This window comes from Stenella coeruleoalba (assembly GCF_951394435.1).
Source record: "Stenella coeruleoalba genome assembly, chromosome: 18".
NCBI lineage: Eukaryota > Metazoa > Chordata > Mammalia > Artiodactyla > Delphinidae > Stenella > Stenella coeruleoalba.
Genome location: NC_137164.1, coordinates 75,689,888 through 75,706,816, shown reverse-complemented (window position 1 = coordinate 75,706,816; position 16,929 = coordinate 75,689,888). Strand labels below are relative to the sequence as shown.

Genomic DNA, 16,929 nt, shown 5'->3' with positions numbered 1-16,929 from the left:
TCAGTTTCGATGCCGCGGAAGCACATTACCTTCATCTCCGATGGATGTACCAGGCAGGCCTGGCAAGCCGAGGTCTCCAGGCTCCCCCCGGGCTCCTGGGTCCCCGGGGGCTCCGTGGAATCCTGGGTCCCCTCTGGCACCTGGAACCGAGACAGCAAGACTGTTGTCCAGGACTCAAGGCAGATGTTCACTTTTTCGTTGAACGTATATTTACTGATATTCTGTCCATCGCACGAGGCCGGCGGTGTCTAAATGCTTCATCTATGGTGGCCCCTGCTTTCAAGGAGCTCATTTTCAACCAAAGAGGACTGATAAAAGATCCCTATAAATGTTATAAAACAAGAGAGGAACAGAACGCCAAAGAGATACAGAGAGGTTTCAAAGGAGGGGAGGATTATTTGGGGGGAAATCTGACATGGAGGGACCACAGAGAATGAGAATAATAGAAGTGGACAGTATTTTTGAGCTCTTGAGCGTGCAGACTCAGCGTTACACACTTGGCTGACATTTGATTCCCGTAACAGCGCGTGTACAGATGGTATTACAGCCCCAATGTCACAGAGGGGCGAGGCTTCATGAGAAGGTAAGCTGACAGCTGATGGAGACAGATGACAGGGGAGGGGAGGGCAGAGGACGGTCAGGGGAAGGACGTCCACAGAGGACATCAGCCCAAGTGAAGCACGTGAGCACGGAGCAGGACACCTGGGGGGGGCGGGGTACGGGTGAAGAGGGTCGTGGAAAATCAGGTTGCATAACATCTGAGTCAGTGGGAATGAAGAACGAATGAGACAGTTTGGAGCCTCCTGCACCAGGCACCACGGGGGGAGCTGGGGGGCGACGGGGGCCAGCTCTCTCTGAACCCCTCTTCCCCTGAGCCCCAGCTCTTGCCCGGATCAGCTTATCACTGTTGTTTGCTGGATGAATGGAAGACGTGAAGATTCTTACAGACCTTTTCCCTAAATAAACAAATGCCAAGGGGCTTTGCTATGCTCCCTGGCTGTGTAAATAGCAACGCTTTACTGCAGAGCGTGCTTTTCTGGTCTACAATTGGGAAAGTGGAGGGAGTATGATGTTTCATGGTACAGCGATTAGTAATTGTTAGGAGAGATCACATCACTATGTGATCTTTAATGTTTTAATCTTAAGAGAAAGTCCTTAAGATAAGAAGGGATTCGCTGGGCCTCATGCTAGACGTGTTTTTAAGGGGTGGGACATGTGAGTCTGCGTCCCTGTGCTGGGCTCGGCTGCCTGCAGAGGGGACGGAGGGCTGGGCTCTGAACAGGGGTGGCCCGGGTCTGAGTCCTGCTCCTTTGCTTGCTACGTACATGATCTGGGGCGAGTTACCCAACTTCTCCGTGCCTCAATTTCTCCACCAGTACAGGGCGGCCCATGCCAGCCCCCATCTCAAAGGGTCTTTACAAGGAGTAAATCAATGGACCGGTGCAAATTAGAACAACTTGCTTCATTGCCTGGCGTGTGCTCAGTAAGCACCACACAAATGTTAGCCATTACCATGACAATAAAAAGAGACCAAATAAAATTGAAAACCACAGATCTTCTCAAGTGTTTGGGAAAAGAGCAAGGTCACTTTTGAGTTACATTTTGCAATCATTTTTTTCAATGCAAAGCTCTTCGACTCCTTTGCGTTTTGACAAAGCTCCCACAGTGCTGCCTGGTGAGAGGTACGTGTATTTTCCTCTCTTCCATGACAGAATCTGCTCGTGAGTCAACCTCTCACTCCAAGGAGCCCTGGAGCTTGGTCAGCCTTCCAGCTCACCTAAGACGCAGGAACTCCGCTGTAAGAGGCAAGGAGGGTGGCTGCTGGCTTTCTCACCCTGCACTTGGGGAAAAGGAAATTTGACCACCCACTGTCCCGGTGTGGCTTCCAGGAATGCAGGGTGGTGAGGGGAGCTGAATGCATTCTGGGCTCTCAGTCAGGGAGCTTTCTGATGAGTGCAAAGGAGACGAGACATCACCAATGTTAATTTTAAAAACTGTGTTCCCAGTATCACCTCACACATGTCAGAATGGCCATCATCAAAAAGTCTACAAATAACAAATGTGGGCAAAGATGTGGAGAAAAGGGAACCCTCCTACATTGTTGGTGGGAATGTAAACTGATGCAACCACTATGGAGAACAGCATGGCGGTTTCTCAAAAAACTAAAAATAGAAATACCATATGACCTAGCAATTCCACTCCTGGGTATATATTCAAAAAAACAAAGCACACTAATTCAAAAAGACACGTGTACCCCAGTGTTCACTGTGGCGCTATTTACAATAGTCAAGGTACGGAAGCAACCCAAGTGCCCATCAGCAGATTTATGGATAAAGAAGATGTGGTACATATATACAATGGAACACTGCTCAGCCGTAAAAAGAATGAAATAATGCCATTTGCAGCAACATGGCTGGACTTGGAGGGCATTATGCTATGTGAAATAAGTCAGACCGAGAAAGACAAATACTGTATGATATCACTTATATATGGAATCTAAAATATACGACCGACTAGTGAATATAACAAAAAAGAAGCAGAGACACAGATCTAGAGAACAAACCAGTGGTTACTAGTGGGGCGAGGGAAGGGAGGAGGGGCCATATAGGGATAGGGGGACAAAAGGGTTATTGAGGGAGTATATGAAATCATGTGTGTGAAACTTTTGAAAATTGTAAAGCATTATAGAATTTAAAGAATCTTTCATTCAAGAAAAAAAATGAATTTTAAAAAAGTGGGTTGCAAAATAAAAAAAAATTAAGTTCCCAAAGTCTCAAAGACATGATTTCCATTTCACCAAAATCACCAACAGTAAGTCAACCTCATGTCGGGTCCCTGGGGTTTCCGGCTTGGCAGACGTGTTGGGCTCCCCAGAGAAGGACGGGAAGCTGGCTCCACAGTGGTGTGGACTGCCACGTTTGAGTTTATTTGAAATATACTCATCGATGGTTTGATGTCACCCTGGAGAGAGACCTCTAGTGGACCCCACCTGGCCTTGTCCTTGTCCTCGCTCTGTCTATAGTTTCCCCATCGTTGGATGAAGACATGCAAAGGTATTAAACCAGCAGATGGTTCACACCTAAGCAGGAAGGTTAGTCCCTGACCCCTGGACATAGATAATAGGGTGAGACAGATGACCTACTGGGTACAGGAAGGAAACATTTGAGCATCTTCATTTAAAAAAAATCTCACCCTTTAAAATCCCTATCTGATGTACATGTTTTAGCAATGCAGTATTCAGTCATTCAGGTAAACATTTACTGAGCAACTACCATGTGCCTGGACTGTTCTAGAACTGAGGATACAGTAGTGACCACACAGGCTAAAATCTCTGACCTCAGGGAACATCCTGTATCATGGATAAATTATCCATAAATAAATATTCATCCTATTACTTGGAGGGGTGCTGAAAACACTTTTTTTTAAACCTAGAAGGACGCACATTCAAAAAGGTTCACAGACCATTGCTCTAAGCGCAGAACTAGAATTATATTTTAATAGATCGTGCCGATGGGAGGCTGAGCTAAACTAACAAGGACAGCACAAGCCACAACACGTGCAGAATCCCTCACTGACACTCAGGGGTCAACTGTGACCATGGGATCATTTTCCTGTACGAGCTCAGGTGCAAATGCCTGGAGGTTTAGTTCTTTGAAGTTTAAAAGGCTGTGACTGTTCCCAAACTATGGACCGTGATCAATCCCAGGCTCCGGACCGGTGAGCGGGGGGCGTAAGCATCTTGGCGCGTTTGGACCAGAAACCAGCGAAGTGGCTGGGACGGTGCCCATGGAGGCCCGGCAGGCACGAGGGCTGGGTTTCTATAGCGATGCTGCAGGTGGCAGAACCAGAACCTGCACAAGGTATGTGGAAATGAAAGCCTTTCCCAGCGGAGGAAAGTGGTGAGCACTCTCTCAGCCAGAGGCAAACTGGGGGTCTCTCCGGGACACCCCGCTTAAGCCATGAGGGAGGGAGGGTCCACAAGACTGAGACCCCCAACGTTTAAGGGCTAAACATGAACGCGTAAACACTTTTCTTTTTTGCTTTGTTTTGTTTTGCTCAGAAAATCTCACAAGGTCATGGCTCTGTGTCCACAACAGACGAGAAAGCAGGACAAGTGGCATACAGACCTTTGTCCAGGGAAGGATGCGGGGAGTAGGCTGGGGGGCCGGGGGGGCCTGGTTCACCCATTTCTCCCTGGAGAGAGAAAAGAGGAAAACAAAAGAACGTTGAGGCTGGCCTTTTGGAGTTTTGGACACTATACCTGTTTCCAAAGAACAGAACTGAAAGCAACCATGAGCCCAGCGGAGGCCGTTCTGAGTCACAGAACCATGGACCGTGTCCGGGCTCCACGTCCACGATGCTGCGCTGATAAGTCCGGGCATCCCAGCCACCAGCTGGACACACCAGGAGAGAACAGGTGGGCCAGTGCCCACCTCACTCTGAGACCCTTGTCAAACTCTGGAAGTGGCCAGGTGACCGCCTTCCTCAGGGCAGACTCCTCTGTGTTGATGACTGCACCTGAGCCGCCCATGGGGCTGAGCTGGGGTGGTGTGACAGCACCTGATCCAATACCGTCTGGACGGTGAGACCTAAAATTCCATGAGCTGCCTTGACGTCCGTGAGCCTCATGGGGCCCGGAAGGCCTGACTGTGAGTCCCCTCCATCCTCACCAGCTTTGGCCCACCTGGTGGTAGATGCCCCCCAACCCAGCTAGTTCCCCCACCAGCTGGAGCAGCTGCACCCCCCGGTCCTCAACCTCCCTGCCCGCCCGTGGGATTATTCAAACAAGTCAGTCGTGTCCCCCGCGGGAAGCAGTTGTTACTACGGTGCCTGCGTCTCTCAGCCCCCTGGTTCACTCTGCTCCGGGTGCAGGTCCCCACTGCCACCTCCACGTGGCCCCGTGTGGCACGCAGCATCCTGAGGCCGAGACACAGGTGACTCATAGGTGAACGTCCACCTCCTCTCTCAGTGCCAGGCGTCGTGTGATCAGTTACATGATACGGGACGGAGGAGGCCTCCTTCTCCAACAGGGTGTTTAGGAGGTAGGTGATCAGAGCACCACCCAAGGGAAATAAGGGGAAGTCATCCCAATTCAAATGAAAACTGAGCCCACCTTGGGTCCTGGGTATCCATCAGGGCCTTGGTAACCATCCGGTCCTCTGCTTCCCTGCAGGAAAGATGTTTAGTGCTCTATAATCATTTAATTTAATTACATAATTAAATTAATAATTTAAATATATTAAATTAATACTTTAATCAATACTTTAATTAATACAATAATTATATAATAATAGAATTTAAAGGTGTAACCACAATCCATTGTGTCTAATAAAATCAACAATAGTCTGTTAAGATCACCTACTACCCACGTTGTGTTCAATTCCCCCCGATTTTAACCTCAAACATGTCTTTTTAAAGTTGCTTTGTCTCAATCAGGATTCCAAAAAAGGCAAAATCTGACATTTGGTTGATATGTCTCTTAATGTGCCTGTAATTCGTAACGGTTTTCTCTTCCTTTCTACTTTGGAACCTTTTGTCGCTGCTGTTGAGGAAACTGGGTCATTTGTACTGTGAACGCCCTGTGTGGTGGATCTGGTCCACTCCGTCCTTGTGGAGTTGTGCCACGTGCTCCTTTATCCCCCAGATTTTCTCTAAACTAGTTGTTAGATCTTGGGCCTCCTTAGTCTCAGGTTCATCTTTTTTGAACAAGATTTGTTCCTGGCGGGTCCCGAGTCCTTCCCACTGAGTCACACGTGCCGACTGCCCCCACTGTTGTGATTTCACGATTGACCAGTGGGGTCGGGCGTTGGCCGCCTGATCCATCTATTAAAACCTTCTCCCAAGATGGGTTTTGAAAAATTTTAGTTAACACCAACTGGAATCCTTAAACCTTTTCATTTAGAAGTTTTTGCTCTTCACTTAAAAAAAATATCTAATGCTAATAATGACTGCATTCTAATTCTCTTGAATATGGATTGAGAGACAAAGTTTACCCTTATGAGCCACATCGTATCTGGATGGATATGAAAAGCTTTTAAAAAATCTAGAAATTTATTCCCTCTTGCTAAAGAATATATACAGTAAGCCCCCACCAAATTCGGAATGCCGATGGGATAAAGTATGTACGTCATCTGATTATTCTACTGCATAGTTTGAAATCCAGGAGCACGTATGCTGAAAGTTACATTATTTAGAATGAACTAAGATTAATTTGGTGCTTTCGCGTTGGGCCTCTGGTTTAGATAGACTTCCTTTCATCCTAGGTGGAGCTGAAGATTCGAAAGTGAAGGCAAATTTCCCTGACAGTAAAAGTGACCTCCTGCTTAGACGCCATCCCACGAGACAGTCTGGGAGCCCTGACGGAGCTTGGAGCGAATGCAGAGTCGGTGAGCAGGCATCCCGACTGAGCCGTGTCCAGTGCAACATAACCGCCCCGTTCAAACAACGCTACCTGTGCTGACGTGGGGCAGCCCCCGAGAAGCGTTGGGTGAAAAACATGAACGGAGGACAGCGGAACGGGAAGAAATGTTCATTTTTCCTGGTTAAGTTACATGCATGTAAAAATACACGCCCTGCCTGTGCGAGCCCTGATCTGAACACCCACCCCACGTGCACGGGGGTCGCCTCTGGGGAGCGTGCTGGGGGTCTGCGGTGGGCAGGGCTGGCCCGCGCACTCCCTGCCTGAGTTAGTGAAGACAGCAAATAGTGAAAATAAAGAAATCATTACTTAAAAAAACTCGATGCCTATGTTTTCCCGCACATCTGAGCATTCAGACAATTTCTAAGCCTGATGCAAATTTATAAGATATTGCTCAGCTACCATTTTCTTCCTACAAAAATGGCCAAAAATCTGTCCATAGAACACAGGATAAAAACAACAACTTGGGTCACCACGGAAGGTAAGCGAAGGGCCAAAATGTGAGAGATCAATACATAAAAAATGTGGGAGGGGGCTTCTGGTGGCGCAGTGGTTGAGAATCCGCCTGCCGATGCAGTGGACGTGGGTTCGTGCCCCGGTCTGGGAAGATCCCACGTGCCGCGGAGCGGCTGGGCCCGTGAGCCGTGGCCGCTGAGCCTGCGAGTCCGGAGCCTGTGCTCCATAACGGGAGAGGCCACAACAGTGAGAGGGCCGTGTACCGCAAAAAAAAAAAAAAAAAAAAAAAAAAAAATGTGGGAGGACCTGTGGCCGCCATGTTGGCAACCTTCCTACAGGACACACTGGTGGTGACACCGAGGAGGGGGCAGGCTGGAAACCACGGGAGCCATGGCCGGTGCGGGCTGGGTGACGGGAGGCTCGGAGGGAGAGGACCTCAGGGCTGGCTTTTGCCAAACGAGAGAAAACGTAAATGAGCTCGCTTACGCTTTGAGAATGATCTGGGAGGAAGCATTATTTCTGCTACTGTAAACGTGGGCAAGTTTTAAATGTTTTCTCTGGGGACATTTTCTTCTGGGATGCCCCAGTCTTTGTATGTGACCTTTGCGAGGTGCTTCAGGCCTGGAGCAGATTGCATTTCATGTCTCAAACTTACCTTCTGTCCCGGTGAACCTTTCTCACCATCGAAGCCAGGGGCACCCTGGGTTGAACAGAAAACAGAAGTGGTAACAGCTCAGAATATGCAGTGACGTTTCCCGGAGGGCACAGTTACGGCGCCCGCCGTGGACTAAAGTCAACTACTTGGCTAAGCCAATATCAAAACCATCTGAAGCCCCCTTTTCTCTCCTAGAGGAGACGGGTCATTTTAGGGACACTTTCATGGAACGCATCCTGTCCACCACGTAAAGAAATTTGGAGAAATCCATCAACGGTACAGTAAAAACAGTAAAGCCGGAAAGAGGCCTGTGCTCCACTGCTCTCAGGAGCCTTCGTTCTTACTTTTGGACATTGTAACACATGTCCTCTGAGTAGCTGTGGACCCCAAGTGGTCACCACAAGGCCACTTTCTCTCTTCCTGGCTCTGCCACATTTCCAGCTCACCTGGGGCTGGGTGTGGCCAGCTGACTGAGCTCTGGCCGACGGAGGGACGTCTGCCCGCGGGCCCAGGAGCGACAGGTGGCCGAGCTTCCTCGGGAGAAGACACTCCACTCCCACCCCTTCTACCCCACCAGGGACATTTCTGTTGGACTCTTAGGGCCACAAGAAGTCAACTTCTTTGTTGGAACCAGCCGACATTTTTGTTACCACTGAGCAATTCAGCCTACTACGAGAAGAAATGCGTTTGAGTTCTGCTCCTGCCCCCGGCCCAGGCGGAGGTGCACAGTATTAAAAACCGCAGTTGGTGGGTGACGATGGTGTGTCAGTCAATGCGGACTCACGATCGTAGCCGACAGATCACGGAGGGGCAGGACGCTGACAGCAGGGGAAGCTTTGTGTCGGAGAGCAAAAGGATGTGCATGGAAAGTCTCTGTACTTTCGGGTCAACTTTGCTGTGGTCCTAAGCATACGGGATTAAGAGGTAGGAACTACTGTGTATAAAATAAGCTATAAGGATACATTGTACACCACAGGGAATCTAGCCAATATCTTATAATAACTCGAAGTGGAGTGGAACCTTTGAAAATTGGGCATCACTATACTGTAGATCTATAACATATGACACTGTATCAGTACATCAACTACACTTCAATAAAAAATTAAAGAAAAATAAAGTCTTTTAAAAAACCGGACAATACAAAGCAAACGGCTGGCGTAGAAGGCATGGTTTACCCGCACTCCTGAAAAGCCCATGATTCCTTCTTCTCCCTTCATGGAAATGCCCTAGGAGAGAACAGAGAGACCTGAGGGCGCCCACACTTCACGCTCTGCCTGCTCAGGGGTCCATTCTTAGTGCCCCGACACTGGCCGTCCTGCCCTTGTGTGTACTCCAGCTCCGCACACGGTGGAGCCCTAGGATGTCTGCAGTCGGCCTGGATGGCCATCAACCCAGGATGTCACCTGTCATCGTCACCTAGTGACAACCGGGAGGACTGGGCATACGGGGCAGGCATGACCCAGATCAGGGAGGGCAGGGCGATGACACGGCTGGACCCCAGCAGGGAAGCCACCACCAAACCCACGCAGCCCCTCCACGGGGCTTCTTCTCTTTTAAAGGGTTTAGATTCATTTAAAGTTAAAGCGTTGATTAGCTGGCGTTGACCGGGGAATGAAGACATTCTGAAACTGTTTTCTGGAAAACAGCATAAAAAATGATCCTACTTTCTTGCTGTAGACAAATGGATTGGAAACCAGAAGTTGCAGGTTGTTACAACCCAGACACAGTGTATCATTATGATGGGAACACCGAGAATTTGGGAACCACCAGTGAGAAGAAGCATCTTTATTCCTCGACTTACTTTTCTTCCTGGTTCCCCCTCACTTCCTTTTTCACCCTGCGCAGAACATGAAAGACAAGAAATGCTCATTAATTCGAGAACAGTAGTATTTAAAATTGATCAGGATTTATGATATGAGGTGAAAAGTATTTTATAAAACTGTAAATAATGAATATAAATGAATTGCAACAAATGACCCCTAACTTTTGCAGCTTTTCAACATTCAAGGGGAAAAACGTGCTATTTCTCCTGGATTTTCACAATACAGATGAAATTGTGTGTTATTTTGGTATGACTGCAAGGCTGTCTCTCTTCTGCCCGTGACTTGCCTTTAGTGGCCTCAGTGGCAGGGGGTGCACGCCCAGGGGACAGCTCCTAATCATAACATTCATTTGAGTGAAAGATTATTAGGCGGGTCCTCTGACGACAAGGCTCATTGGGAATGTGTTGAAACCCCGAGCGAGAGAAGCTTTGGAAAGCAATGTCAGCTTTACGTGATGTAGTTTTCCCACTTCTCTTAGCCTAAAATGGGGAAAGAAATGTAGTGACCAGTTGGGTCCTTTCCCCCATCAGTCCTAGGCCAGCACCCAGGATTCCTGCAGGTCAAGCCTACCCCCTGCAGGCTGGCTGGGCCCAGCCCCAGAACCTACCCCCTCCTGGCTGTGGAAAATGAAGGAAATCTGATTCAGACGCTTGAGCATCTCAGGAGGGATCAAATCTGCTCTGGCCTCACTCCACCCTGGGCTCCTGTCCTGGAACTGGACAGAGGCTCTACCTTGCTGATGGTCAGGTCACCCCCAGGAGCCAAAGTCCCTCCTGGATCCACCCTGATGGCTCTGTGGAGGCCCCCCTCCTGCCTGGTTGTCCAGGGACGTCCTGCTCTGAACTCAACTGGTCCATAACTGCCCCGTCTGGCCTCACATCAGCCACCTCCAGGCCACTTTCGTCAACGGTCACGTTGCTCATAACAGCCGCAGCTGCCCAGACTGATTTCAACCATGGCCGGGGTCCAGCCTGCACTCTCCTACCCGTGACTCAGCACCCACGCCCCACCTTGACAGATACTTGAGAGACAGGAATCATGTTCTACATTGGGGATCTTTACTTTGGTTCCCGTGACCTGTAATGGTGCGTCTCCCCCGGGTCTCCGCTCTGCAGCCCTGTGAGGTCAGTGTTCTAGCAGGTCAGTGCTTCGGTCTTTATCAGGCACAAGGGAACCTGAAGGCTTAGGAAGGGTAAGTGGTCTGTCTGCGTGAGTGAGTGGTAGAGAAGGGTGTTGATTTTTATTTAGACTCTGAGAGTATGCTTTTAATCAAACAGAACATGAACAGAAATTATGAGTCAGAAAACCGACTTTGATCCAAAAAGCCCACGGTGATGCTCCACGTCGGCAAAACCTACCTAAAAGTAGGTTTTATTTTGCCGAATACAGCATTTGCTCAGAGAGCTCCACATCCTGGCATTGAGCTGCGCTCCGACCACTAACTACGTCTATACTAGGGACTTAGGACAGACCTGAGATTTTTAAATGGATTCTCGTGTTGTTTCAAATTCACCCTTATTATCTACAGTGATGTACTGATACACTTGTGTGACTGTGATCAGTGCTTTCATGCATAGTTTGCCAATTTGGCGGTGAGGGCTTTTCCACTTTGAATGCGACTGTTTGAATGAGAGCAAAGAAAGTTACCTTTTTTTCTCCTCCTGTTTTTCGTTCAACTGGGAAAATACATCAATTTTGCTGAAGTCCCTTTACCTTATACTGCTCTGGGAGGATCACGTCATTTTTGGGCCTCTCGACGTAACTGTTGTCTGGTGGAATCCCACCGGGTCCCTGCTGTCCCATGTCGCCCTGTGAATGGTTTAGCAAAGCAGCTGTCTTTACATTGAAAAGACGCGACCAAGGTTGAATAAAAGCACAATCCCACCGCAAACTGCTGTTTTTATCTTTGCGTATTACTTACCACATGTACACCAATTTTATACTGTTATAATCATAAGATAAAAATCATATATAGAATAAAATAATCGTAAGGTAAAATTATTTGATTGCTACTTGCATGAAGAATCACTTAGAGGGGACTTCCCTGGTGGCGCAGTGGTTAAGAATCCACCTGCCGATGCAGGGGACACGGGTTCAAGCCCTGGTCCGGGAAGATCCCACACGCCGCGGAGCAACTAAGCCCGTGCGCCACAACTACTGAGCCTGTGCTCTAGAGCCCACGAGCCACAACTACTGAAGCCCGCATGCCTAGAGCCCGTGCACTGCAACAAGAGAAGCCACCGCAATGAGAAACCCACACACCGCAACAAAGAGTAGCCCCCGCTCGCTGAGACTAGAGAAAGCCCGTGGACAGCAACGAAGACCCAACACAGCCAAAAATAAAGAAAGAAAGAAAGAAAGAAAAAAAAAAGAATCACTTAGAATTTATGCATACAAGCTGGTCACAACTTGGGGCTGCATTTGCTTCTGTGGAATTATCTACTTACGATGAATTTCTATACAAGGAAATTACTAGGTCTGGAGGCTCAGTATCTTGGTGTTTCTTGCCATGTGTTATGCTACTGCTTTCTAAGATTGGTACCAAGACATAAGAAATGCCTAAGAAATGAAAGACCAGTCCAGTTTCACCACTACTTCACCAGTTAAGGGGTTTTTTATATAATAAAGAGCAGCATCTTTAATAAACATAATATCTCAGGACTGCTTTAACTAGCTTTTTTATCATTATCAAGAAACGCTCTTGCATGTGATGCACAGGCGGTGAAACCTTCGATCCGTAACATTACTGGACCACTATCCTTGTGTAATATGCTGATTTCACCTCCAGGAATTAACACAAAAAGGAAGTTACTGCCTTTTCTTTTGCTATTTTCACATATAAACTATATAATACAGATTTGAGCTTAGATATCACATAACGTGAACAGGAGCAAACTGAGATGATGTTATTGGCTGCAGAAAGTGGCCCTTCACAGTATATTCTGAATGTCTGCTAATATTACAGCTAAAAAATACCTAACACTGTTCATCTCCCCTTCACCTATGGGGGCCTTGATGTTATTATTACTATTTTATTATTTGTGGATTATAGACATTAACTTCATTCTCATTCTATCTAATGTGACTATTCTCCTTTCCGCCCGATGATTTCTTCCCAGACTTTTCTTCTTTCTTCGTTATCTTACTATTGTCTTATATTCCATCATACAGGAGTTTCAATTTTTATGAATTTGGATCTTCCAATGTTTTTCTCTTGTGATTTTTTCCTATGGAATTCACACAAAGAAGAAAGTCTTTCCTTGTCACACCTGAGCAGTACGGGACTGCACTGAGTCTGCTGTTCAGTCAAAAAGCAAAATGGGAAGCAAAGTGAAAATGAGTGAAAAACGAGGCCAAGGGAACAAATCCGCTTGGCGGTGGGCACTCAGGTTCTGCAGTGAATGCAGTGGGTTGCGTGCGGCGAGGCTCTGCTTGTGGCTGTGGGTACCCAGTTGAGCTTCTCACACACTTGATCTCAGGGGCTCCTCTCAAAGGCCACGACGCCTTTGAACCTTGGCACCGTGGGGAACTGCAAGAGTCCACGTGGCCTCTTTCCTGCCTTTGAGCCCAGCCCGAGCCGGCCACGTTCCCTGGTCCCTGAGCCGGCCACGCCCCCAGCCTGAGCTGGCCACGCCCCCTGGTCATCGAGCCAGCCACGCCCCCAGCCTGAGCTGGCCCCACGTTGTCTGCTGCTGTCTTCCTCAATCTCCTCTGCATGCCCCATGTCAGAGGACACCACAGGGAAATGCCTTTACTTTCTAGCTGCTGAAGACGGCTGAAGTTACGTGTGCGTCAGAGGTCCGGGACTTCTACAGTCTTACTGATCCATAACCACCACTGGCGCCTGTTTCGTAACCTGACACTTTACAGTGATTGTTTCCCTTGCAAACGGTCTGTTTGCAGAGCACCTCAAGATAAGAGCATAAAACGAAGACATTAAAATGATCTGTCAATATTTCCTAATTCAATCTATTACGTTTCCTTTACCTTTTCTCCTTTTTCTCCGTAAAAACCAAGTCCTCTGTTGCCCTGAAAGATAAATGGCTTCTGTAAGTTTAAAGTCAATAATCACGGTGAAATAAAATTACTTTTTTTTTTAGAAAAAGAAACCTATTATCTATGTATCTGCAACATTACTGGATAACTATCCTTGCGTAACAGTCTGGCTTCAGCTCCCAGGAACTAATTGATACAAAAGGAGAAGTAACGTCTTTTCTTTTGCTATTTCCACATATAAACTGCGTAATAAACATTTGAGTCCATTCCAGATATCACATAAAGTGAACAGGAGCAAATCGGGATGCTGTAGGAGCTACAGAAAGTGGCATCAGTTACAGACAGTGGCTTCTGAGCATTCACTAAGATTAAACTTAAGAGACAAAAACTCCGTGGTTCATAAAAATGATAGTTTTAATACAGCCGTGCTTTTAAGAAATTTGTATTTTGTACTTTAAGCAAAACCTGAAAAATAGTGGAGTAAGAACAGTTATTCTGTCACCCTTGGGAACACTGTGCCATTTGCTTTTTGAAATATATTTTATTGTTCAAATCCTGCAGACCGGGAAGTTGCCTAGTATTGATTCCCTACTTGCGGTCCTGGGCTTTGACAGTCCAGGGCCCCTGCTAACTGCTTCTCTCTCCTTTAATCCTCTGCACCACACGATGAGCTGGGGCATCACAGATGGGGAAGGTGTCATACCCTTGGACCAAAGCCTCACAGCGAACAAATGGTGGAGCTCAGATCTGATCCCAGGTCCTCCCGACTCTTAATCCCGCGTATACCGACTCTACAGGTTAGGGTCGCAGAGCGTTTCCTTGGGTTCTGGCCCCTCTGGACTCAGAGAGCAGCCATTTCCTGCCTTGGATCCCACATTTGAAGATGATGATTCATGCTCTCCTCTGCCTCAGACTTTCTCATTTTGGTTAAATAATCCTAATTTCACAGAAAGATTTCCTACCCTTTTACTGATCTTAGGGGATGGTGTTCTTGGGGTTTAGCCAAACTTTTCATCTTCCTTTTTGCTTAAGAAGCAAAGCTAGGCTGGCGACCTAGTAAGTATTTGACAGATTCATGGAGCTGCCGTGCGTGGGAGGGCTGACCGGACACGATGCCGTAAGTCAGTCCTCTGTTCTCTGATTCCCAGCAGCTCTGCTTCCTTCTCAGGGCCCCTACCCATTGAGACAGAGGATTCTGTGGGGGGGGGCTATCTGATCTGTCTCTGCACCACACTGTCCACCCCCCTCCGATGCCCAGAGAGTTTCTGCAAATAAAAACAAAGCCTTTAATTAATCTTTGCTTTTCCTTTGCTTCTTTCCCACCTGGCTGGGAGCTGAAATCAAAGCACAGAAACGCAGCCAGGCTAGATGAGAACACGATTTGCTCGGGACCCCGAGGTCCCCTGCCTCACGAGCCGGAGTCCAAGTCACCAGGAAGTGACCGGGCGGAGGGTGAGGGCTGTTTGTGCTGCAGCCAAGTGGGGATCTGAGGCGACCTTGGGGCTCAGCTGCCGCGTCCTACATCCGCTTCTCTTGGCGCTGGGCCGTTCCCAGCCTGCTCCAGGCTGCCGGACAGTGGGGAGCCCGGTGGTGGGGACAGCAGCCCTAATGAGCTCCAGCCGCAGCTGGAAGCTGTGTCAGAGGTGATGGGAGCTGGGGGTGAGGTGGGGACAGCCAAGGTCCCCAGGCGGTCACAGAGATGGGGTTTCCGTGGGGCAGGCCTGGGAATGGGCAGGCTGGGAGATGTCCTTGGCCACATGCAGGCCACAGAATGGTCCTGAAAAGTTCGTAACGGTAGCCCAGTATTTCTGACCCACGTCGAGTTTAGACCAAATACTCCCCTCGCCAACCTCCTACTGTTTGTCTTGGGCATTTATCTACCTTTCCCAGGTCACGCTAAACCCTAATTCTGTCACCAGGTTCCAACAAGCCACCTACTTTGCTGTGCTCCAGCCAGCTGACTCATCTTTCTCTGATGAAAACAGGATAGCGTTGGGCCTGAGCCTGGCTTGAAACTCACCAAACACAACCCTAGAAGCGGACATCACACTGTGGTACAACCTACCTGTATCCAGGTAAGAAGAGCGCCATCAGCTCCCTACACAACTTTGGTGGCATCTCGTCCCTTCTTGTAAATGAACCCACACGGATAAGCACGAGCTGTCCCTCATTGGTTCTAGTCTACGTTTCTAATCAAACATGCACCACCAGTTGGACTTTCATGTAGCCACGGGAATGCTATGTGAGTTGCAAGCAACAAGCCGTTCAATACATCCACTTAATGACTTCATGTGACCATCCAGGTGCATCATGGGATTTAACCCTGGAGTTTATAACATTGTCTTAAAACCCTACAAGACGGTCCGCATCATGAGATAAACAGTACAGCTATCAACCAAGTAGTTCCGTGGTCAAGAAGGACATACACAAACACATAAGGCCCCCCTCCCCTTTCCCTCACCATCCCGCCCCCCACCAACTTACTGGCTGTCCTTTTGGTCCAGGGGGTCCAGGGGGTCCCTGCACAAATACAAAGAAATTTGGAAACTGTTTTCTTTATCCCAGGACCCAGATAACATCTGCTGGAAAGCTCTGGGAAAGCCACTCTCTGTATGTTTAGAACACCGGGTAGTATATAGAGAGGTTTCTAACACATTTGTCTCGGCGGGGAGGCAGGGCTGGAGGGGAGAGGGCGGGGGTCAGGCCCAGTTCTCAGGATTTGCTGGCTGTCCACACGCAGCTGTTTCTGGTTTGCTTTTCTGAGTTCAGGCTTTTGACGTGACCCCTGTCCTACTCATGTTTGCTCTGATCCCTTTGCAAGGTCTCAGGCCCTGTCACTCCAGAGACGGCTTCTCCCGGCTTCCTCTGCGGCCCCCCACAGGGCACCATCCTGCACTTTCGGCTGGTGGGCCAGCAAATGTGCACAGACAGAATTAATTGACATCCGGGTCACTCCGCAGGGTTGAGAATCCGCCTGCCAACATCACCATATGTCTTTCTGCAAAGCATTCAGCGTCAATACCACACTTAGGATACAAGTTTTAAAAATGCTTTAGAAGAGCAATTTGTGTTGAAGTACAAATAAGTGGACAGGGCAGGGGGCTGTGGGAGATTTTAATGGTTCATACAAAGACCCTGAGGCTGTCACCTTGGCTAGGGACCCAGTGGGTACAATCTGCTGTTTCACACTTCCCTGAACTGTGTGCGTAAAGCACGACACCCCCAAACCCTGTGGCACATGTGCTGTAAGCCGACAGCTGGGCGTGCCGGAGAGCAAAGAGCATCTTGTCACATAAGCCTCATCTCATCCCCTTCGGCCAGATCTCTCACAGCCACAGCGCTGCTTGGAAAAATGACTGTCATGACACCAGGGAACTGTGCTTTGTAGAAACATGATCAATTATTATTATCATCTTATTATCGACAATTAGAAGGGAATGAATGAGCGCTCCCACCCCCGACTGTTGGTGTGACCGCATCTTCCCAGACACATGCGTGTCCACTGTTTCTCAGTGTGTGTCGAGAAGCTGACACCGCAGCTGCCTCGATCTTGAGCAGTGGTTTCCTCTGAGAAGGGCTCT

The 16,929-nt window shown here is 48.4% G+C and overlaps 1 protein-coding gene across 2 annotated transcripts in view; it reads right to left on the bottom strand.

The window, feature by feature from the left end:
- Positions 1-16,929, bottom strand: part of COL4A2 (collagen type IV alpha 2 chain) — a 177,602-nt gene that overhangs the window by 39,117 nt on the left and 121,556 nt on the right. For both annotated transcript variants that reach the window (XM_079902559.1, XM_079902560.1), the window contains 9 exons: positions 15,833-15,868; positions 13,340-13,381; positions 11,066-11,161; positions 9,331-9,366; positions 8,705-8,755; positions 7,530-7,574; positions 5,114-5,167; positions 4,128-4,194; positions 30-140 (listed from right to left, as the gene is read on the bottom strand). In XM_079902559.1, coding sequence (XP_079758685.1) covers positions 30-140; positions 4,128-4,194; positions 5,114-5,167; positions 7,530-7,574; positions 8,705-8,755; positions 9,331-9,366; positions 11,066-11,161; positions 13,340-13,381; positions 15,833-15,868 — 538 coding nt within the window. The remainder of the gene's footprint in view (positions 1-29; positions 141-4,127; positions 4,195-5,113; positions 5,168-7,529; positions 7,575-8,704; positions 8,756-9,330; positions 9,367-11,065; positions 11,162-13,339; positions 13,382-15,832; positions 15,869-16,929) is intronic.